General features: G+C 51.9%; 1 protein-coding gene across 2 annotated transcripts; it reads left to right on the top strand.

Moving 5' to 3' along the window:
* The first annotated feature begins 645 nt into the window (after nucleotides 1-645).
* LOC122389629 lies at nucleotides 646-18,408 on the top strand. 2 transcript variants are annotated; one of them, XM_043381829.1, is made up of 8 exons: nucleotides 646-1,254; nucleotides 8,239-8,340; nucleotides 8,513-8,619; nucleotides 9,191-9,363; nucleotides 11,666-11,896; nucleotides 12,796-12,943; nucleotides 16,385-16,532; nucleotides 17,153-18,408. In XM_043381829.1, exons 1-8 carry the CDS (start codon nucleotides 1,194-1,196, stop codon nucleotides 17,314-17,316), a joined length of 1,134 nt encoding a protein of 377 aa, XP_043237764.1. In that variant the 5' UTR covers nucleotides 646-1,193; the 3' UTR covers nucleotides 17,317-18,408. The 2 variants fall into 2 exon arrangements, with proteins under 2 accessions (XP_043237764.1, XP_043237766.1); XM_043381831.1 differs by having other exon boundaries at nucleotides 705-1,254; nucleotides 17,134-18,408.
* Nucleotides 18,409-24,237: the final 5,829 nt, after the last annotated feature.

Below are 24,237 nucleotides of genomic sequence, written 5' to 3'. Positions count from 1 at the left end.
TACCGCCCCCGATAGTGGTCGAGCCGCCGCTCCGGCAATATTTGTGTTAGTGGGAACCGCTCCCGCTGTGATAGACCGGCGCGGTGGGAGCCCGCGTCGGACCGACCGCGTCCGAGACTGAGCCGGGCGTTCATTCATATAAATTTACGGAGAACTGGCCGGCTGGATACACACAGTCGGACTTATTAGACTCAGAGTGGGACGCAGTCTTACATCAGACAGACAGACAGACAGACAGACAGACAGACAGACAGACACTGAAGACAGACATACTAACAAACGCACGGACAAATTCAGCTGGAGCTTGAAAGCGCAGCAGACCGAAATGCGGGTTTATTAACTACGCACGTCTCACTCCTCATAACGCCACTCACCTGAAGACGAATCGGCTGTTCCATACACACTTCAGAACCCAACCAGCCAACTTGGACTAGCGCTTATAGGCATAAGATTCTGGAATATCATGCCCATGACCTTTCATTAAACTAGCCTTTGGTTTGGCGATTCCCCAGTCCCGACCGTGACCTGTGGGACAGTCACCCATTGACCCCTGTGATGACGTTGGGCGTGGTGTGCCCGCTCGTTCGAGTGTGTCTCTAACAGTGTCAGGGTCGGGTCAGCGCCGCCCACGACACCACCGTGACCGATTGGTGCTGGCGGTGGTGACGCTCGCTGGTGCTCAGACGGCGGTGGGTGGTCGGTTGGGAGTGCTTGCCTCCGCTGGCCGGGTGGTGCTGGTGCCGGTGGTGACGCCCGCTGGTGCTCGGGCGGCGGTTGGGTGGGGTATCGTTACCACCACTGACCGGCAGTATCGGTTTCGACGGCCACGGACGGGGTAACGGGTCTCTGTGCGTCGCCCGGCTCGCTGCGGTGGTGTGCGCTGACCGGCGGGCTCGACCACACCGCGACCACCGCCATCCCTCCCACCCACCATCTGTTGTTGTGCCGAGCCGAGCCGGTGCGGTTCTCAGCCGGTACCATTGCCGCCCACTCAAATCTCGGCGGAGACGGCGACACCGCGGCGGCGACGGCGGCCGGCGCATGCGCGCTGGACGGTCTTCTGCTGTGGCCGGCCGGCCGGTCAGTCGGCTCGGTGCAGCGCGCGCGAGGGCATGGGAGCGGCCCAGTAGCCGAGCGAGCGACTCAGACAGTGAGCAGTGACCGTCCCGTCCGCCGCCGCCCGCTCTGCCACCATGGTGTCGCCAGCGCCGCTGCTGCTGCTGCTGCTCGGCGCAGTAGCCACTCACGGAAAAGGTAGGCCCGCTGCCCGACCCGGGGGCACCTGGCACTTTCACCTTGGGTGACCCCGGCCGCTGCAGTTGCACAGGCCCCGAACGGAGGGACGTTGCAGCGGGACTGCGTGCGGGCGCCGCCGGACGCCTCAGGGTGATTATTATGCATGGCCAACGGACAAAGGGGCAGCGCGGGCCGAGTGCCGAGGGCAGGGTGCCTCCGCTGGCTGACACACGAGGGGCCCCTCTGACTAGCAAACGTATAGGGGCCTCCGTTGGCTTTGCAGCTGATGTGCATACGTTGGCTTTACACACTGAGGGACCTACCAGGCCTTACATTGGGCGCTACGCTGGCTATACATACACGGAGGGCCTCCATACCATTGCCGCCCACCAAGCCCACCAAGGTAGTTGGATAGAGTCTGCCTGACACCTGAAGAAGGGATGTAGAGGTAAGGGAGCCTTCTTAGGAAAACAGAATGCCTGCCGAAAGGTCGGTTTGAATTTTGAAAAAGTCGTCAAAGAAAGGAAAAGTTGATTGATTATTATTGTGGAGAGCAGAAGGGAGATGTTTTATTAGGAGGCCCTTTATAGAATATCTCTGTACCCCCCCCCCCCCCACCACACCACCCACCCCCACCCCCACCCCCAGGTGAACACCGCAGCTCAGAGGCTTTCAATCTAAGTAGGTACAGATCGCTTATGTCTAATAACTTAACTTACCTTATCGATGTTAAATGCTTATAGTTGCGGTCCCTTAGCCCGTTTAGTGCCGGGAAAGGTGACTGATTTCTTACCTTTTTTAATGTTCCAGCGCAGCTTTTCGAACTTGAAACAGCGTAATAGATGTACGGTGTACATACATCAATTCCTGACACTTGTTATGGAGATCTAAACTATCTTCCGACTTCCCTAAAGCAGTCTCTATCCTCTTCCCCCACCTTGTTTTCATTTTTGTATTTTGCACCTGGAAATTAGGTATTCGTTTTAACCAATCGCTATGCCTCGAACATATGGCGTTTGGTTTGGTCTCTCATTTGGTCTCTGAGTCTGCAGGCTTCCGTACGTTTGGTCTCATAAAGCAAGAAAGGAATGGTTGAAGGTGTGATTTTTCTTTCTAGATGTGGAGCCCATTTGGCCGAAAGTTATTTTCATCAAGGTAGGTATTTGGCAAACTTGAATGCTCCAACCCACAACCAACTAGTTTTCAAGCTCATTTTACATACTTCAAGTATCAAAAGCATATAGTTACTTTGCACCGTTGCCTAGCTGTGTGTACAGTAGGTCTACAAAATAAGTCCTCTCCGTATGCGGATCACCAGCGGGCAGTTAGCGCCTGAGCGCTACTCAGGCGCCACCTGCCCGGATACGGAGAGGACTTATTTTGTAGACCTACTGTACGACTACGACTGAATGTCATTGCGCGCCATTCAGCGTAAATTACAACAAAAACGGCTCGTCACATGTCCATAACACTACGTGCAGCCGGGACCGGAAGCCCAAAACGCCGCCAATCACATAACTGGCGCCGTTTACGACAGTCATCTCGGCGTCAATCTTCTGAGTCGGTCACTAATTCTCACCGCCACTGTAACGGTTTGACGGTGTCGGAGCCGGCAGCGTGCTCTGCCGGCAGCAGCGGCGGCGGATGCCAGTTCCCAGGTCTGTGGGACGCCTGCTCTGGCCGGCTGCGCACCCTGCACGTTCACACGGTCCGGCCAGGCAGCCGCGAGCTGCTCCTCGGACGCAGATGCGGACGAGGTAATCTGGTCGACGGAGCGCGACGCGGACTGTGTCGGTCAGCTGCTGCTGGATGCTGTACATGGAGGTCCGGTTAGATCGCTAGTAAAACAGGTGCTGGACCCAGTGCAGGCAAGACTTGCAGCTCCTGAAAACAGGTGTTCAGTCTTCATGCAGTCTGGGATGGCTACATAAGGCAGGTGTTAAGTCCACTCCAAACTATGTCAAGGACATTCCGCAGCGCATTGCCTGTAAGCCGTTACATGTGCTGGTGAATCGCTATCGACTGCTGACAGACGATTGGTCCATCGGCACCTAAAAAGGAAACAGTTCGACGTTCCATCCGTCCATCGGTTTCAGTGGCTCTCGCAAAATGATGCAACTTGTCTCAAGTCTAGTGCAATTTCAGTGTGAGTTTTAGCCTCCACCACTCCTTCACCGGATTTTGGGAGACTCATTTTGGATTCATTTCGAATAACTCGTCCGTTTCCTCCTCGCATTCCTGCGCCAGCCACCCGACCTGAACCGTCCCCTCATTAAGACACGTATCAGTGACCGGCACGCGCCGCAACCCACGGCACGTGGCGCCGGCACCGTGTCGTTTTTGTCCCTGCCGCGGCTCGGTCGACCGGCGATCAGACAGGGAGGGAGGGAAGGCCTGTCCGACTGTCTGGCGCCGCTGCAGACCCCACTGCAGCCGTGAGAGCCGGCGCCTGGTCCGTCAAGTCGTGTCTGACCCGGACTGATCGCCAGCCAGGGGCGGCGCACGGCTCTGGAGGCCGGCCGGCCGACGGCAGAGGGGCGCTGCCGCCACAATCTGTCGGTCGGCAGTTACTCTCGGTATGTGGAGACGCCCAAAGAGTGGAGTCCGTCTGGGTCCAGCAGACAGTGGACAGTGGATATTGTCCGACCGCCCCCCCCCCCTTCGCCGCCGAGCGGCAGTCCAAGATACACCTCGGCCGGACAATGAACAGTGGGATACGCCGGGCTGGACAGCGGACAGCGGACATTGTCCGACCATCCCCCCCCCCCCGCTGTTGAGCGGCAGTCCAAGATACACCTCGGCCGGACAATGAACAGTGGGATACGCCGGGCTGGACAGCGGACAGCGGACAGCGGACGGTGGACATCGTCCGACTGCCCCCCCCCCCCCCATCGAACCACAGTCCGAGATACGGCCCGGCCGGACAGCGCCACAATGGCTTCCTGCTCATCGGGTGACGGCGTCCACAGCGGCTACTGGCGTGTTTCCGCCCGGGCCATCGGCTCCTCTCGATAACAAAGGGCGCCGGGCGGTGTGGGCGGCGCAGGGCGCTCTTTGTGCCGCAGATGTGCCGTACCCGGCGCGGCTCGGGAAGCCGTGCCTGGTTAACGGTGAGCCGGCCGATACGGCGCGGTTCTGCGCCGGATTTGGTGCCGGCCGCGCCGCCACCGCCGCCCTGGCCGGCCTGCAACCGGTCCGACCGGGCCACCGAGGACTTTTCTGCCCACGGCCGGTGAAAGCCGCGGCTTCGAGGTGCGGGCTGCACTGCACGAGCCGTCTGCTAAATAAGCCCCCTGGCTGAACATGCTCCATGTTGACTAGAAATATATACCTAAACCATGGTCACATGGCCACTCATCATCCTACATGCCTACCTTAGTCGAGCTTTTCTGTCTTACCTTTGCGACATCCCGAATTTTGTGTTGTGCGGTGCACGGTTGGGCTTCTGAGTAGGTAGATATATTTCGTCATACGTAATCCGCTTTTCTCTTTGTCCGATGCTAATTGGGTCGTTATTCGTTAACCATAACAATCCAGTATAAGATCCAGGTCATGCTAACTACCTATGTAGAACTGTCAGTACCTATATTGAATGGTTCATAATGGTGGGTACCTAACAACGATCTCGTCTAAATGGGTCAGATACCCGCAACAACAACAGTCATTATGACAATTACAAACAGCCTACCGCCTTTCTTCAGGTGTCTTACCTAATGGCTTGCTGCAATGTTCGAGGGGCTTTAGGAGTCGTGGAATTACGGAGTTGACCGGTCAGCTACCTCCTGGGAGCTCCATGGCTGACCGGTCGTGGTGTTCATATGAGGCTGACATGTCACCTCCCTCCGCAACCCGCAGCCTGAAGAGGTGACCAGTCGTTTCCCCCTCCTTCTCATGCACTCAGCTGGACCATATACCTGGAGTGGAACTATGCATACTTGACCTGTTGACTGCCGCCTCCCTCCTTCCCGCACACTCACCCTGGTCCTCATACCTGGAACCATGCATAGTTGACCTGTTGACTGCCGCCTACCTCCTTCCCGAACACTCAGCCATGGCCTCATACCTGGAACTGTGCACAGCTGACTCGTTGACTCTCGCCTCCCTCCTTCCTGCACACTCTGCCCTGACTACCATGCCTGGAACCATGCATAGTTGACCTGTGACTGTCGCCTATCTCCCTCCCGGTGCACTGGGGCTGGTAAACCGGTCAGTGGTCACTCAGTCCACCGTCCCGGTGCGGTATACTTACCCAAGGGCTGCAGATGGCCTCCATCGAGCGCAGAGAACAGTCTCGGCTCGGTGAACTAAAGGGACGGCCGCACACAGACACACAAACACGCCACCAATAGGGAAGGAGGACATTCAAACGGCGGCTGTGTCTGTGTGTGTGTGGGAACTGCCCTTGGCGGCCGTCGGACGACATCGAGGACGAACGGCCGCTCCGTTCCGGTCGACGGCAGACGGCCGTATCGAACAAGGAAAATACCGGCCTCTGTGAGATTTACACTGCGTGCTGTCGTCTTTACCCGGCTTAGCTGTGGCTGGTTTTGCTGTGAGGCATGGTTCGTCTTTACCCGGCTTAGCTGTGGCTGGTTTTGCTGTGAGGATAAGGCTGGTGTGGCTATTATATGAAATAGCTTTCCCGCGGATCGTGGCCTAGCGATAAGAAAAGGATAGATCTTAATTGCAGTCATGCCGATCACCTGAGGTTATGATCACGAAGTTGGACTCGTCAGTTCCTGTAATTGGGGCAAATTCCTCTTCAACCGTAAACAAGGTCATTTCCAACGGTCACGACAATAATCTGTGACTAGCAACGTAGCCGGCCTTAGCTGTCGCGGGAACCATCCGAAACTGTCATTCAAACTTTCTGTCCCTGAATCCCTCTCCGACGACAACCAGTTGCTTGTCAGCCAGCACTGTTTCTCCCGCGATCTGTCTCTCCCGTGAGCCGTCGGCCGCGGCACCCACAGACGAGCTGCTCTCGCCGGGACCTTGGGCCGAGAGCGTGGTGACGGTGACCGGCGGAGACGGGGTCGCCCTTCGACCCAAGGCCGCGGAGGCGCGGACTCGCGACCCGCGCCCCAGGCGGCATATCATTGGTCACGTCATCAGTTCACACAGGGCGAATCGTCATGACCGGTGGCGTTGGGTGTAGCATATTCACGGGCTAGTTAGAGGCCGTAAGACGTCAAACTAGGAGCTAAGACCATGCGGGAGCAGATGGCATAGTCACTATCGGAGTGACACGTTCAGTTCCTGGTGTTAACTAATTCCGTATTGGCCAGTGTTTCCGCGTCTTTCATTAGCACCCACGTGGTGCGTCTAATGACCGGTAGTTTTACACCCCTCGTCTGTATTCTGTCGGCCCTTCTGTCGTCGTTACGACAGCCCGCATGGTTCGGCCGGACGGTAGAAAGTACCGGGAGCCCTCGGTCCAACATCTGACCAGGCGGTGGTGGCTGTCCGCGACTGCCGAGTGTCCATAGTGAGTGTCCATGTATGTAATGAGTGTCCGCGGTGAGTGCACAGAGTGTCCGGGCATTGTCAGCCTAACGGCGGCACCCTAATTGCTGGCGAGCTCGGCCGCCCCGCTGCTGGGCCCCTCTGTCGGTTGGAGTCTACCAGAGACGGACGGGACAGCGGCGAGCGGCTGTATTGTTCGCCCGAGCACCCTTTCCTTGGAGATGACTGGCAATCAACCAATTACACGGCTACCGGCGGCTGGTTAACAGCCCCGGTTACCGTAATTACATGGCGAGTTTAAACGACTGAACACGCTGAAACACCGCCCTAAAGGTAACCACTCTCGAGAAGGGTTACGATTTATTTTGGAGAAATTTGATTGGGATTGCTAACGGATGGGCACTGCATTTCAAAGAGCGACTTCAGATGGGTATAGATCTCAATGGTAATGCTTGAAAGCAGCTTCCGCTATGATTGGTAAAATGGAACTGTTCCAGTCCTGAGTCCAGGTCCATTATTCTTTTCTCACTGTCGATATGTTTTTAATTCCTTTTGAGATAAGACGGATAATAATGATTCCATGTGGATGCTCAAGGCTGAAGTGCAGAATCTGTACACACCGTTTTCCTATCTCCAACAAAGCTTATCTATGTTTTTTTTCGTCCATACAGTTACGTTCACCGTTTTCTCTACCGACTACCTTTTTAGCTCAGCCGGCACTCGGGACTATTGCATTCAATGCTCGATCCTTCACGGGTAATGGAACGTCCTCGCCACCACGCTCAGTATCCGTGGGCTGTATCCCGCATAGTTGATGGATACAATGTTCCAGTATATCTGATTGATTGCCTACAATCTACATATTAATGAGTGAACCACAAAGAAGTCGCAATCGGTCTACCACTTACGAGTCTACCACTTACGACTTTGTACAATCAGTGAAGTCAGTAAACCAGGGTGAATATTTTTTTTTAATATGATCAACGATACAATTATGACACACGTGATGCAGCACGCCTTGTGGGGGCAGCGTTGGCTGACAGTCCAGCGAGCGACACTGTTGACTTACCTCCGACGGACATACCAGAATCTTGGGCGTCCTGTCATCCCGTTGGTGCTTTCATCTCCGGCCGCATCTAAGAACCGCGAGAGGTAGCAATGCGGGGGACTGGCACGCAGGCAAACGCAAACACAAACAAGTGACGATCAGCATACCAATTAGCGGTGACTGGCTCACGAGTTCCAAAGTTCATTAGGTGCATTCCAATATTCATCCAGCGTAAGCTGATCACTGAGTACCTACTAACGTTTTTTCATTCATTCTCTTTCCGACAAAACGTATGACACATTTTTATTAAGAAAGAACTGTGTTTTTCCCACTTGTAGAGAGCTAGAGCGGCGTTGTCGAGACCTGTGTGTTGGGGGCATGGTACTTTTCTCCGGTGTCACTCGCCGGCCCTCCCCGCTCCACTGACCTCTCCCTCCCCTCTGACCCCTTCTCCCCTCCTTACTGACCTCTCTGTCCCTCTGTTACAGCGCGGTACCGAATCGACTGCGAGCGGGAACACATGTACGCCATCGTGGACGTCACACCCAGCATGAAACAGCTCTACCTACACCGGCTCAAACACTTCCCAGGTATGTGCCATCTGAGTGTATGAGTGGTGCATTATAGCGGGTAGTTTGCACCGACCGGATACATGTTTAACTGAGATACGAAGTAACTTGTGACTGTAATCGTGATTTGCCTTTTCCGGTGCATTTCTATTCTGTTCCTGGCTAGGCACTAACTCAACTTTGTCGCTCACAGGCTGTGAACCGGATATGAGAAACGAAAAGGCTATATTCCATATCAATTTGGCAAACACCAACGATTTCAGCGCCTGTGGAGTTACCAAGATCGTCAACACTAAGACGGTAAGTGGGTGCTGATAGATCCATATACATTGTTCTATGAGCATATTTACACAAGTACACACTCTGTGCTCATTTTTCAGCTAACATATCTCATCTTTAGTAAGCAGCTCACACGAACGCATTCGTTTCTCAATACGCCAGTCTTTGATGCAATTGCTCGGATAATGCTTTCAGCTTTAGTTTTCAAGCTCATTTTACATACTTCAATATGTCAATCTGTCTTGTGTCGCGTTAGCAATCTTTTACAGTTGCTTTGAATCAAGCGTGCCTAAATATTTCATAGACATATTGTGAAAATGGCCTTTTTCAACTCTTCCTTTGTCCACAGTAGGCATTGTCTTGCTTTGTGATTTCTATGAATGGAAACCTCCTCCTCATGTTCCATTTCTGACGCGGAAGGAACAAAAAGCCCGTCACCATGGCCTGTTTCGGGCTGCCACCGGCGTGACTTTTTCCCGGCCCATTTCGCCGCCACCAAACTCTCAGTTCACCCCGTGACACACGTTACTCTCTCGGTCTACCCAGCGACACCTCCCTCACTCCCTGTGACCCTCACCCCTCGTCTCCGCAGGGCCAGAGGATGTACTCTCACCAGGTAGTGATTGAACACGAATCGGGAATGAAGGAGTCTCTGCGCCTGCACTGCGCGTACAACGGTAACGGCACCGTCCAGCACGAGGATCACAACATCGTCCGGCGGTCGCCGCAGGGAGACGGCTGGCCCAGCGGCTTCCAGGAGCCCGAGTGAGTGTGAAATGGCATTAGTAGCTTTTTATTATTATTTCACCTCAACCGGCAACCACAAAGAAGAAGGGGACGAGTAGTGGTTAAACACATCTACAATTTTACGATTAGAGCACACAATCGACACTTCAAGTGCATTGTTCACAGTGAACCGAACACTTGTGCTATCTTTGCGAGCTCTATCGCATAGGTCACACGCTTTATCCACCATACGAGTATAGCAGTAGGTAATCGACATAATTGACATCAATGTTGCGGCCTACGGCGCCTAAATACCCGGAAAATGTGCAATTCCGTCCATGAATTGTCTCAATGGCTGACAATTCGCGGCTCGCTAGTGCTATAATGTACAGGAATGTCATTTTTTCACAGCATGCACATTGCACCAGCAAATCACATAAGGCAAAATCGGCTTCCTCATTTACCGCATCAACGCATGTGAAATCCGCGGTGACATGTTATCGCTGCCATTCTTTGTGACTTGCCACCGTGTCTATTCCCTGAGCCGTGTTGTCACTGCAGTTCCTTGTTGGCTAGAACGTGAATGTGCGGCGCCCACGGCCGTGTCTGAGCGTCACCGCAGCATCGCGACCTCTTCGCCCGTGGAGCCCGTCCCCACCGCAAGCACCTCGTGTGGGCTGGATTGTGGGGAGGTCGGAAGGTCGCGGCCCCTGACCCCGGAAAGGTCATCAACAGGAAGACCGCTATACGCTCCAACAACAGAGGAACGAGGTGGTGGGCCGCAGCACGCGCCCCGCCGCGACAACAGCAGAAAAACGGACCGCCACTTACCCGATCGGCGCGGCAGATAGGAGGCCGCCTTCAATAGCGTCGCCGTCCCGCTGGTGGCCGTGAACACTGGCGTTATCACCCGCTGACAGCACTATCAGCCGGTGGCCTGTATTCCCACACCCAGTCAGCACCGGAGCGGGAGAAGACACGGCGGTGACACAACCCCGCGGACACAGTGTCGGGCCGGCGTGACATCTGTGTCACGCCGAGCCGTCACGCCGCTCTCACGGCTGGGAGTTGGCCGCGTGGCGACCATTGTCGGGTGACGTGACGTCACCGCCGGCTGCAGCGTGGTCGGGTGCTACCGGTGGGACGGGACGGCTGCTGTACGGTGGAAAGTTTCGATACGGAACGAAGGATAAAGTCGAGTCTCTTTAGACGTTGACGCAATCCACTTTTGGTATGTTTCGGTGGGTCGCACAAGGCACATGCAGGACTACAGGTGACTATGGAGACCGGAGCCACTATCGGTGGACGACTATACTATCGCACCGGGAATGAGAGACTGATGAATATTGAGTCATCGCTCCTAGAGGTTGTCCCTAGTAGAATCTCTAGCATGACCGCGCACTATCTAGAGGACTACCTAGTGCATCGACAGCTAGTGTAGTATCGACACATCAAGCCTTAGTTGTGAATAAACGCGACACAGTCACCGCTGTTGCCACCTCCCTCCGCTTACACTGCCGTCCCCTCCCACAAGGTAAACACTAAACACAGGCGTCCGCTGCGCGTTCTACGGTACTTGTTCGGTCGGCGGCGCTCGCTACATAGTCAGCTATTGGTGGACTGCTCCGGGACCGCTGTGTCAATCCAGCGGGTCAGCGGAACGGCGGTTGACACCGCAGTCAGCCCGAGTTGGCTTGACCTGACCTCAGAAGCAGAACTCTGGCTCTGACTGTGTTGGGTGTGTGCGATTTTATTGCCAGACTATTGATCTGCTATATGGTATCGCTACTGTTTTTTGGCTGTCGTGGTAACTGTTTCCACCGCCTGGCCCTGGGAATGATGTTAAGTCTGCACTACCAATAGTCACGCCCATTGTGCATACAGGTCATCTGAACTGTCCTTACGCCATTGTGTCTTCACAGTAATTCGATTGTCTGTTTTGTCCTCTGAATGCAGTTCTCCCCGCAGTCATGTCAAATACCAATAACCGAGCTGTCCGTTCTGTTCTCTGACAGTGCTGCTTCCCCGTAGGATCCTGGAGATCGCCCAGCAGGTCTTCTCCTGGCCCAGGAGATACTCTACTGTCCTGTCTGTGATCTAGCTGTAGTGCACACCCCGCAACACAGGAGACACTACTCTCCTGCCAGTTATCTGACTGTATTACTTCCCACAGTTACCTGACTATATTAGGCGTTCAGTGTTCTGCCGTCCGACTGTAAAACTTCCCTCCTGAGGATCCTGGAGATCACGCAGGAGGTATTCTACTGACCCAGGAGATACTCTACTGTAACGGTCTCTCCTGTCCCCTGACTGTAGTACCCCCCCCCCCCCCCCCACCCAGGATCCTGGAGATCACGGAGGAGATCACGGCCACGGCGCCGGAGCCGGTGCTCGGAGTGGTGGTCCGTCAGGACGGCCAGGAAATCGACACGTCGCTGAACGTGCGTCCCGGAGCGCCGCTCGACATGGAGATCTCGCTGGACGACAACTCGTCCAGCACGTACGGCATCATCGTCAGCGACATGATCGTCAGCGATACTAGGAAACAGGAGGAGCTGCTGCTCACCAACGGGTGGGTATGCGGGAGGGGAGAGAGATAGAGAGCGAGAGAGAGAGAGGGGGGAGAGATGGAGAGGAGGAGCTGCTGCTCACCAACGGGTGGGTGTTGGGGATAGAGGAGGGGAGGTGAGGAGCTGCTGCTTACCAATGGGTGGGTGTTGAGGAGAGGGGAGAGGGGAAGGGGAGGGGAGGGGAGGGGAGGAAACAGGAGGAGCTGCTGCTTACCAACGGGTGGGTGTGTAAGGGATAGAGGAGGAGATGTGAGGAGCTGCTGCTCACCAACGGGTGGGTGTGGGGATAGAGGAGGGGAGGTGAGGAGCTGCTGCTTACCAATGGGTGGGTAGGTGTGGAGAGGGGAGGGAAGGAGGGGAGGTGAGGAGCTGGTGCTCACCAACGGGTGGGTGTGCGAGAGAGAGAGAGAGGGGAGGGAGAGGAAGGGAAAGGAGAGAGGACAAGAGGAATTGGCCTAAGGAGGATGTGGGTCGATGGGGTGGAAAATGACAGAGTGAGAGATTCATAGGAGAGATGGAGGACGTGAGGTGAGGGTTGAACTGGAACGCCTAGGGTAAGATGACTTGCTGTTACGTGTTTCGTTTTCATAATTCACCATTAATCTCCATCCATTTCTAATCATCATCTGCCACCATTGTTGACCCTAATAACCATATTATTGTACTCCGCTTCATTGAAGTTCTGAGCTATATTTGGCTGCCTCTGTCGGAGGCTCATCATGACTCAGTTAATGATCTTGCTATTGTACGCGAGTCTTAATTAATTCCTGAGACAACAGGACAGGAGTGTAAATCATACTGATAGACAACTTTATTGCTGGGTGCTCATATTCTTTTGTGTGAAACCACATTGTGTAACGCATCATAGTTCGGTGTAGTTAACTTCTAAACCTCATTTCAGATGTTCCGTGGATCCGTACCTGTTTGGGAACTTTGCCACCGAGACTGGCGACAAGCTCAAGGCCAACTTCCGGGCGTTCAAGTTCCCTGAGACCAACTACGTGCTCTTCAAGGGCATCCTGAATGTGTGCATTGACGTCTGTGAAGGGGTGAGTTCCGGCTGCTGTCGGCGGGCCACGGGTCACGGCGACTCTCACGCAGACTCACCGACATCCGCGCACAGTGCACTTGCAGTAGGCGGGAACTGTGGCCTGGTAACTTTCAACAGTTCCATTACCGAAAAGCACAGATCGCGATCGCGAAATAGCCGTCAACCGCCAATCACAGGCATTTTATCATGGTGGCTTATAAGTTATATGTAGTATCATTATCAACAAGAACACTCCGTTATCATACAATTTGCAACTCGGTTTTACCATATTCGGCAGTCAAGACGGATTTTTTCAGTAGCTCTTAATTCGATGCCCCTAATCGAAGTATCATCCGTAACGAAAGAAATACCAGTTATTCATCAGAAGTCTCATAAATGGCATGGTAAAGATTGACCCTACTCGGCGATTCGTTTCTGTTTTGTTTATGTATTCCATTGTAGTCTCTTGCCATTAGTTTAGATCGCTACCTGTTATCGCCGAGACATGGAGAGATGAATTATACCGCAGGGTATATTTTGGTGCTGAGTAGTGTGGCCACCATTAGTGCGCAGATATTACAGCGGGAAACCGCAAAAAAGCAAGACAGTGTGGAGACTGCGACAGAACACAAACAGCTAACACCAGATGGGCGCGAAGCAGACATCGAGCAGGATTAGAGTAAATGTATAAGACTCTCCAGACTTCTCGCTCATTGTCACCATAGTTTACCATTGTTTACGTTATTTTCCGCGCTTTGCACAGCGGTCACCACTCACCAGTCTGTTCGGCTGCTCCCGAGCTCCCTTCCAGGCGGTATTCAGGTCATTTGTGAGCCTCCTCTGCCTGCTCCCTCGCTCCCTCCCCCAGCACCGTCATTGGCCAGTGCCGATTTCAGTCACTCTCTGGGAATGTCGGACCAAGTCAGCCTGTTTAGCGGCTCTCCCTCCCTCGCTCTATCCTGGCGGGGCGGTCACGACTGCCCACGCTCCACCTATCCGACCTTGGCGGACCAGACCTGGCCGGGCCGGGCCGATATACCGGGGCGGGGGCGGGGGCGGCGCCCTCTGTCAGCGCCGCCCGGGCGGCTGCCGTGCCGCTGGTGGGCGGCCGTGGGCGGCGCAGCCCTTATGGAGCGGCCCCGGCGGCCCACGAACGACCCACGGCGGCACGGCACGGCCAGCATCGCTCACAGGGAGCGGCACGGGTTCCTGGAGGCGCACAGTCACCGGCTGGGGAAGGATACAGGGATGCGAACTGTAGGAAAACCCAAGGAACTGCTCGTGGTCTCAAGCCTGAAGTGCAGCTTCTTCTGCGTTTTTCTCATTGAGGATGAGCTTGTGTCCTGCGATTCAAAATGGGCTGAAGTAGCGACTTTAAACTAGAGTTTGGCGTTACGGTCTGCACTTTTAAACGGAGTGTGACACATTCTCCAGTCTTGCCTTGACCAGCATAAGCCCGATGAGCTGTGCAGAGACCTGACTGATCCAGTGAACTAAGGTGAACCTCAGACCTGTTTTGTCCAGTAACTTCAGACATTGTCCTTGTGTAATGATTCGGAGACCTGGCTGGTCAGCCGATGTATTTATTGTCCAATGAACCGCAGACTGGTATTGCGGGACAAGAATGTGTCTGTCGAAAAGGAGCCGGTCCTGTAGTCAGACCTGTGAGCCAATCGCGGAACTATGTGTAGGTACTGCTTTGCGGTTATGAAACGGTAAATATCTGATTGATCGCATCATCAAGCGACTATGTGGCCTACAGGTCAACCCACAGATTGACAGGTCAGAAGACTGTTGTTTGTTTCTAATAGACAAAACAACAATAGCAGGACCTATGGATCTGCGACCCAGTTTAACCTCGTCTTCAAACAAGTAGCTCTGGAAACACGGCTATTACAGCCATACTGGTTAGGAAACAGCACAATAAAACAACCCTAGATCATAGTTGTCCCTGTCACATTGAAAGCTTCGACAATGCAATTCATTGCGCAACACACATAGGAAAATCTGGCCTGTTTTGTAACATCTTTGAGTGATTGCTGGCAGCGCCTCCATTGTAAGTGCATAATTAAACCGAACTGCCGGCATTTTTGCACACAAAAGTCGTTGGAGCTGAAATGTTAACTACCTTTCTGTCAATTATGTAATGGCTCATGTCATGATATTAGGCTGGTGTGACTGGGTTCTCGGCTTAACCGTCTCTACAAATAACGCTGTAGTCCATGGTGTGCGCATAACTAGCCTGTTGAGAGAACCACGGTCTGCAAACTACGTACTGGCACTTGACGGAGCAACAGCCCGGCTAATTTCAGCCGGTCAGTGACGACACATTAGCGGTAGGTCAGAGGTCGTTGGTCTGGCAACTAGAGACCGTTACTCTGCAACATTAATCAATAGATCTTAATTAAAGATCAGCGCTTGTTGGGAATATCGGTTTCCTATAGATCAGCGTACCTACAGTTCCCTGTATTCTGCTCCCCGCGATTGCGGAATCGCTGCCCCCAGTGTGCATTACTCCGTGGGCGGCGGTCGCTCCCAGTTTGGTGAGCTCGCGTTGGCGGACAGGTTCTGGCACCGATCGGGGTTCGCCCGTGCTGGGGAAGCGCGGTAAAAATGGCCCCGACAGACGGGTTTCGTAAGGAGTGGAGGAACACCGGAGTGCGGCCAACGGGAAACGCTGCACAGTGCAGTGCGCAGTGCACAATCTCATAGTCGATGCAGTCACAAAATCGTTACCCATTCCCCCCAAAAAAAAACTGGGTAACTATTACCCACAAGGCTGCTTTTATCATCCAGTACAGAAGGCGATTTCGCAGCCGAAGTAAATTCAACGTGGAACGGATATTTGGAGTTACGGAAGGCGTTGATGGGATGTGCCTGCCTCCTGTAAATAATGATCTTACCCGATCCGTGCTTCGTTCTCGGCTGCAGTGATCTTTGAGGTAGGTTGCTGGGTGTAACACAAACAGTGGCCTGACCTGACCCGTCCCTCCCTTAGGTGCATAGCAGTATATAAAAGCTAGGTGGGGCACGGCTGATGACAGTGACCTGACCTGACTTTCACCGCCCCCAGTTGCAGACTGCAGTGTATAACGGATAGGTGGTCAACGGCCGTCTGTGGTGACCTGACCTAAGGTGACGTGACCTGATCCGACCTCTCCCTCCCCAGATGCAGTGCAGTGACGGAGAAGTGGGCTATGGCCGGCGGTGACCTGACCTGACCTGACGCGACCTCTATTTTCTCAGGCGCAGTGCAGTAACGGGGAGGTTGGCTACGGCCGCAGGCAATGACCTGGCCCGACCTGACCTGATCTGACCTGACCTGACCTGACCTGACCTGACCTGACTTGACCTGACTTGACCTGACATGACCTGACCTCTCCTACCCTCAGGCCCAGTGCAGTAACGGAGAGTTGGGTTGCGGCCGCCGGCAGTGACCTGCCCCTTCCCTCGCCCATAGGTGCAGTGCAGTAACGGAGAGCTGGGTTACGGCCGCCGCCGGCGTCGCGCCGTCACTCCCAGCAGCGACCCGAACCAGGTGTTCCAGGTGGAGATGAGTACCATCCTCAACGTCCAGTTCGAGGACGCCGAGACCAACGTCAAGGCCGGTAAGACGCCGTGATCGGGCCGGGTCAGCTTTTTTATCTTTTTACTCTCTTGCACAAGGAATGAATAATAATGACGTCTCAGCACAGGTTGTCTTTATTGTATATGTTACAGGCAATGAATGGAATCGGGAATTCTTCTGTGCTCCCCTTTCACGTTTACGATTACTTGTATCACGGTAACAATAGGTAGCAAAACTTAACAAGCCGTCTTGAGTCCTGGTGCCATTTTACTTCGGTTTTCTGATATTCGTGTAGGGGTTTGTTTGTCGCCGGCTTTTAGGGAAGAACACGTTTGATCGCCGTGTCGTTAGCGGTTGGGCATTTTTATAGGGTTTCATCATCTGTCCGCCTGTCTCGTATGTGTGCCGTGCTGGCCCACCTATCCCGCCTGTGTGCCGTGCTGTTCTGCCTATCCCGCATGTGTGCTGTGCTGGCCCGCCTATCTTGTCCACTATCCTTTGTGCCGTGCTGACCCGCCTATCCCGCCTGTGTGCAGTGTCGGCTCGCCTATCCCGCCTATGTGCCGTGCTGTTCTGCCTGTCTCGCCTGTCTGTGTGCCGTGCCGGCCGGCAGACGAGGCCGGCATGACATCTGTCTGCAGTCCACGTCTCTGCCCGCAGGTTTCATTGACGCCGAAGAGCCCTTCTCAATCGGCTACGTCGATCCCCTGACCTACTTCGCCGGCCGGCGCGGCGAACGGGGCGTCATCTATAGCTCAGCGCCGGCGACAATAGTACCAGCAACGGCCGCCGCCCTCCTGGTGGCGCTGCTTGTAGCTCTGTAGGCGGCCGCGTTTCAAGCTGGATGCGTTGACTGGGATTGTCCGTGGCATTTCGCCACTAGAATCTTCGCCTTCAACATCCGAGTGAATCCATCTTGGCGCAGCTTTAAGTTATTTTTAGTTCATCGAACCATAAATCAATAGTCTTCCATAAGGATCTGGTCTCTCGCTTATTCCGATGGAAGCTAACATCGTTATTGTAGGAACCTGTTCGGTTATTCAACTCATTGCATTTTGGCATAATTTTCTACCAGTCTGCCGGGTATCAGACGCATACGTCCAAATCGTCAGCTGGGTTAGTTCCGTCTCTGAAGTGCTGTGCTAATGCAGGCGAAATTCTAGCTAGCGTCGGAGCATAACGACTAGTGGAAGCTCCCGACTGGCCTTAGTGTAAGCATCACTCACACAGACTCGGTAAGAGCAATAACCGTGCCTTGTGTGGCTGCCGATCCTTCGGCAGCTGCCCTGGAGTGAGTGTCTTACTGACAGTTAACAGAGCGCCACAGCGGCGACATGGAAAATGTGATATAGCGCGTAGATTGCTGACCTCAGCGGGATTTTCGTAAGCCGGCCGTCTCGGTTTATTAGCAAAGCACATGAATGACGCGAGTCCGACTGGTCGCTGCGGCCTGTCACTCAGCTGGCTCATTACTGGCGCAGCTAATCCGAACGGTGGCGAATATGGCGCGGTCAATCCGAGCAGAGACGAACGCGGCGCGGCGAGCGGCCCCGGACGTCACGTGACCGGTTCAAGTGCTGTTGTTGCCCCGAACCGCGCCTGGCGCCGGCTGGCCGCCCCCACACGTGCAGACACACACACAGGGGCGCACTGGACCGTCGCCGTCGCTTCCTCGCGGTGCGGACGGCGGAACGGCCGGCCTGTTGTGTGGTGCGCGTGTGTGCCGTGCCGCCTGGAGTCCCGGGTCGCGGGCAGGCGGCGTCCCCGACACGAGTGTGACGTGCGTGAACTAAACGGACTGGAGCAGTGATGAGAGTGGTCATTACTACGTTGTGTATGTAATGTATGCCCTGTGTATCTAATGCATTATGTACCATTGAAGGCTTACTAACAAATAAATACAACCATAAACACTATACGATTTTAAATGCACTGGTGACGACGAAAAATCAATATGACGAAAAAAAAAATCAAAACTGGCGCATTCAAAGAAATATTTATCGTAGAACAGCGTTGCGAAAGTATTCCTTGTGCCGCCCGCAGGCGCATATGCCTTCAACGATTACATAGGAAATAGGTAACGTCATTATCGGCTTTATAGATACCGGAGCACCTATTCCCACCTCGATTTTCGCTCACAATAGCTTTGTAGGGTTATCTGCTGTATTGTGTCTTGAAAAAATATCTTGCATTATTGGTGTTTTAGCTACATGGCGTACCTTTATCTAGCTAGAAGTGTGAAATTAGGACAATAATCCTGAGAAGCGAGTCAACGCCATATGAATAAAGAACCGCTATTTTGTAAAACAAACACGGTGGCAGAATAACTGAATTTCTCGCCGTCTTTATGACGCCGAATCTGTGAGACAGCATCTTTTCATATTCATCTGAGGCACCGACTCCCACATAAAACTGAGCAGTAGACTGCATAAGAAGGACGATGGTCATACAGCCACTATAGGTGGGAGCTGCGTTTTGTGATCAGATTCCGCTACGCTAGCGAAGGGATTTTCATTCATTTGGTATGAATATCGAGTTGTGCGGTGTCATGGCCGAAACTGCGAATCAATTGCGACAATCATTGCCTATCACTACTTCCTTGCAATGCCGGGTAGCATTTCACACGCCATTGTGGTTGTCTCAGCTGTTTTATTTATTATTTCGATAACACACAGTCAGCCTCGTGTGCATATTTACATCGATTCGTTCCTATTGTTTCTAAATATTACGAAAATATTCGCACGCTTTGTATCACCTTGTCATGGTCTGCAACGAATTACGGGAAATATTCGAAGTAAGGACTGCGAGCCCGTTCCACACACAGAAAAATATTAACACCGTTAGCGGTGTAATTGCACAGTACATATCTGAGCACCTGAGGAAAGTTAATTTAGTCCCTTCCCCGCTTAAATTACTCGCGCTTCTAAATGAACACCAGGAAGAAGGTAATAGAACACTGTTAGGAGGGTTGGGTGTTTTACTACATGTAGCAAAACACCCAACCCCCCTAACAGTGTTATATTACCTTCTTTCTGGTGTTCATTTAGAAGCGCGAGTAATTTAAGCGGGGAAGGGACTAAATTAACTTTCCTCAAGTGCTCAGATATGTACTGTGCAATTACACCGCTAACGGTGTCAATATTTTTATGTGTGCACTGAATTCTGATCGTCGTCCTGTGAATGAAGCTATTGGCGTCCCACACTGCAAACAAACGTCATCCTACATAGCTCCTGAACACTTTTCGCCTCCCACGCGCTGCACATTGTCCCGACATGGACTAATCCGAGTCCGGGAGAACTGGGTCGATCGCGTCAGTTCAGGTCTGACTGGATCAAACCACGGCAGACCGAACGGGTGACTGACCGGACCGGACTGAATTGACGAGCTTAGCGCAGACCTGACTGGCCGAAATTAATGATGTCACGGCTATTTACACAAGGTTTGTGCCTTGGCCAGAAAATACCACTTGTTACATACCGACCGCGCATGATTATTAGCTGGCACGCCGACGTTATGTTATGGAGATCACCGCCGCCTCTGCCGATCAATAGCACCAATCCACCCACTGACCGGCCCACACGCAGACTGGTCAGCGGCGCTTTTCTCCTCCCGGTGAGAGCCCGCGCCGTTTGTCATCAGGCCTGGCACTTGGGCCGCGCTATGCTCTTACGCTCTCGATAAACACTCGCTCCCCGGAGGACGTCGTCGCGAAAGGCACCAGATGCAGGATTGTCCCACTTCTCGTTTCCAAAGCCAGCACCTGACGACAAGCGGAACATGCAAGATTGCATTTTTGTAGCAGGTAGCTAAGCAACAAACACTAAAAGATGACAGGATTTCATGAGTTTAAATTAACGCATTGAATCACAAAAATAGCCTTTTGCACTCCGTTTACATTGCACACGCATTAATAACAATGACTTGCGATGGGTATAGGTTCCTCCCCAATGAACTCCTCCATACCTCATCATCTCCGACCGGCATCTGCTGGGTCCTTCTGACGCGCGGCATCACCTTCATCGTTCCCGTGTCAGTGAAGAACTGGGCGTCGATTCGGGCCAGCTGAACCAGCAGCAGGCACAGGATCAGTACTGGAACGGAACCAGACCGAACATCAGCAGACAGTGGATCAGCACGTTGGAAAGAAAGCCGACCGAATTTCAGTCAGTCGGAACACCAGCAGACATAAGACTAACGTTCGAACGAAAGCCCACCAAAAAAGAACAGAAAATAGATCAGCACTGGAAGGGAAACAGACCGAAAACTGGCAGGCATAGGACCAACACTGAAACGGAAACAGACTGAAAACTAGTAGGCATGTGACTGAACGGAAACACACAAAAGTGAAGCAGATTCACAATTAGCGGCGTCGTGGGCACGGGCTTCATTCAGGTAATTGGACTTTGGACAAAGAGCAGATCGATGTGTATTAGGTGGTGACTTGCACAAAATGATAATGAAGCGTTGCCGTTAAGTGGTATTGCCTCTAAATCCACTTAATAATTTACTCATGTTAACGAGAACGAATTCATGTTTGTCGCTGGTAGGCGTGACAATGCTAGATATAAATAATCCTCTCAATCAATCGCCCTAAGCGGATTTGTCAACTGAGAATATTTGCCGATATTTAACCCGCGCATGACTGGGGTATTTTCCATAACGCGGGTGACTGGGGGGGGGGGGGGTCTCCAGACCCCCCCCCCCCCTCCTAACTCCGAAACCACTGCACAGTGGGGATTTTTCCGATCTAGCACGTATTTATTCGTAGAGGGCAAACCATAGGTAGAATTGTAGCCAGATTGTGCACAGATGTTGGCTGGTGTGTCCTGGTGAGAATTTTACCTGTAAATGTGCATAATCAACATAGTATAGGGGGTTCAATTGAACCCCCCGCTCAGCCGTTTGGCCCCTGATCAAGCTAGAGCTTCGCGGAAAAGTCAAGCGTGCTGCCTATGACGAAATTAGGCCGAATATATCCAATTTTAAAGTCCAAGGTCATAAGCTGACTTTCCAAGTCAGTTTAATGACCCAACTAAAGTTGGGAAATCGAGACCTCTTGAAACTTCGCAAAGTTAGGGTGTTACGGGGTATTTTGGGGTGCTGATCACGAATTTCATGTTAGTTTTGATCACAGACGATGTCTTTATGCATTTAGGCCAAGTCGGGTCAGGTCAGGTTAGATCAATTAGTAGGCGTCCTGCCGGCCATCCATAGAAGTGTCACCTACTACTGATAGCTTCGTAACATGGAACGAAGGCACTAGAACTACTTCGTAAATATTCAAATGGCTGCTAAAATCGAAATCAGCACCAAAAACGAGTAGTAAAGTAATATTGCCAAAAACTACCCTAGAAACAAGTAAAACTCGAAAAAGTGAACCAAGGTCATCAAAAGGTCAATGACCTTGACTTGACCTTCACGTGACCTTGTCACCCACCATTATGCATGGCACCAACATCATTTCACATATTTGAACGTTTAAAACCACAAAAAGACTGGAAACTGCGGATAATGTGAGCTGGCATACGCCGAATCGCGATTCCGGCCAAACATGGTCTCGAGAAATATGCCACAGGTCAAAGGTCAGTTGGGTCAGAGTCATGAAATTTTTAGGTTAGATGTCAAATTGATGATCTCGAGGGTACCGAAAGTTTCGGCGCGATCGGCCGCTTTTTGCGCGAGTAATTTGCGGAAAACCATGGGGTTTTATCCGACCCCTTTACCCTCCCCCTCCCCACAAGTGCGATGGTTAATAAGGTTACGGTATGTATAGTTTACGCTTGTCATCCTATTCCTAATGAATGTGTCTCAGAAAATATGCATCATATAAATCACGAAGTAAAATTATTCGCCTATGTCCGGAACATACCTATATCGTGCTGTTTGCCCTAGCGCTCCTCGAGTGGGGTGTTAAGATACTCTACTGTGAATATTCCGTGTTCAGGCAAGTTTCGGCAGCCAAACTAGGCGTTGTCTTGTGCAGAAGAAAGTGGCGAATTCGATAGGATATATTTCGGAGTGGAAAAGTGTGGAGAACATTGTTGATTTCCTACATTTATTTAGAATACCATTCCTTCAATATGGTGTCTGTAAGGGTTTTTTTTTGTAAAGGGCATTTTTGTGACCTTAGTAAGGTTGTGGCATACTTTCTGTTTGTCATTCCATTCCTAATAAAGGTGCCTTTCAGACGATATGCAACTTTAAGATCTCGCAAGATTAAAACCAACAGGACAGGACAATGAAATTGAGCTATACTTTCGGGCCTTGCTGAGCCCATTGAGTAATCACGCATGAGTGTGAACTTTGGGCGCATTTTTCCTAGTTTTGCTGTGGACATACAGATAAAACAATGCCATATATGAAAAATTCAGACATTTCTTAGCCCTACTGACACAAAAAATAAACAAAAACCAAAAAAATATTTTTTGAATTAATAGGAGCTAGATCGGAAAAATCCCCACTGTGCACTGGGGCAATCGTCAAAATTCAAACGGCGTCTGATAGCCCTGGAAAAACTATCGAACGAACCCTATTTTCATTGACCTCGAGGTCACTGATGAAATCACAGGTCAGGTCAAAGTAAAACTTATCGGCATTTTTGCTTGTTCACAATTTAGGCTCTGGCCGCCGGCTGACAAGTCCGATCAGGCTCATTATTGGTTTACGCACTCCTTGATATATGCCTTAGATACCTTGAGGGTACCGAACTTTTACTTCGAATTTTTCAGGTCAAGACCAGGTCATCCTAGGTCACGAAAATGGTATGTCAGGTACCGGTCAGGTGACGCATGTTGTATGGTCCATTTTAACCCTCGCCCCGCCGCTGGGGGGTGGGGCCAATTTGTCCCCTCCTCCCTGTGGTTTTTCCTAAATAGCAAGAAAACGGCGGCGCGTAGCGCCGCTAAATTTTCAGTACCTTCCCGAAAATCAATTTGACACCATCACATAAAATTTCAAGTCTTAGGTCACCTTAGGTCAGGAGTTATTGAGGTCAAACTGAGGTCATGTTCGAGCAAAAATGAGCAAAAAACATGAAATCTTGAAACGCTCACAAAAGCTACAGTTACCAAGCAATTTCAAAGTTCTTTACATGGTCATGTACACTCAGAAAACACTTGAGAACATTTTTGAATAAAGACTCAATTGAGTGCTGAAACAAGCTTAAAATGTGCTTGATTTTAAAACAGGTTTCAGTAACTAGTAAGGCTTCCTTTCAGGGCTCACGTACTTTTAGCCCGAATACTGGATTCAAGTGAGACCGAAATTGGGGATCGGGCTGAAAACTGGTTTCATAGTGAGACTGATTTACTTGACTGAGCTTGACACCGATAATGCGGTACTGACTGAGATCTGTTTCTGCGATCAATGGCGTTGCTCAGAAAGTATTCTCAAAATGTGTGGTCTGTTTTGAATAGGGGACATTAGCCCGAAAACTGGTCTCTGAGACCGAAAATGGAGAGACTGTTTTCTCAGTGTAGACAAAAAACGGCGCTACAAAACTGCCATCTCAGATTTCCAAAATTTTGGGACTTCGACCCCAAAAATTCAAAAAATTGATTTTTTAGAAAAACGCATAAAAAATCCCAAACTTTTCGGAATTTTGAAAAAAAAACGGAATATATGTGATAGTCCCTGCGTTCTTCTATATACATACCAAATTTTAGATCGATACCTCCTTTATGGCCAAGTTATAGCGAAAACACTGTTCAAAATTGATGACGTCAAATTTTTTAACTCAATGATT

This window comes from Amphibalanus amphitrite, unplaced genomic scaffold (genome assembly GCF_019059575.1).
Source record: "Amphibalanus amphitrite isolate SeventyFive unplaced genomic scaffold, NRLGWU_Aamphi_draft 000366F_arrow, whole genome shotgun sequence".
Taxonomy (NCBI): Eukaryota; Metazoa; Arthropoda; class Thecostraca; order Balanomorpha; family Balanidae; genus Amphibalanus; species Amphibalanus amphitrite.
This window is presented reverse-complemented; position numbering and strand designations above follow the sequence as displayed.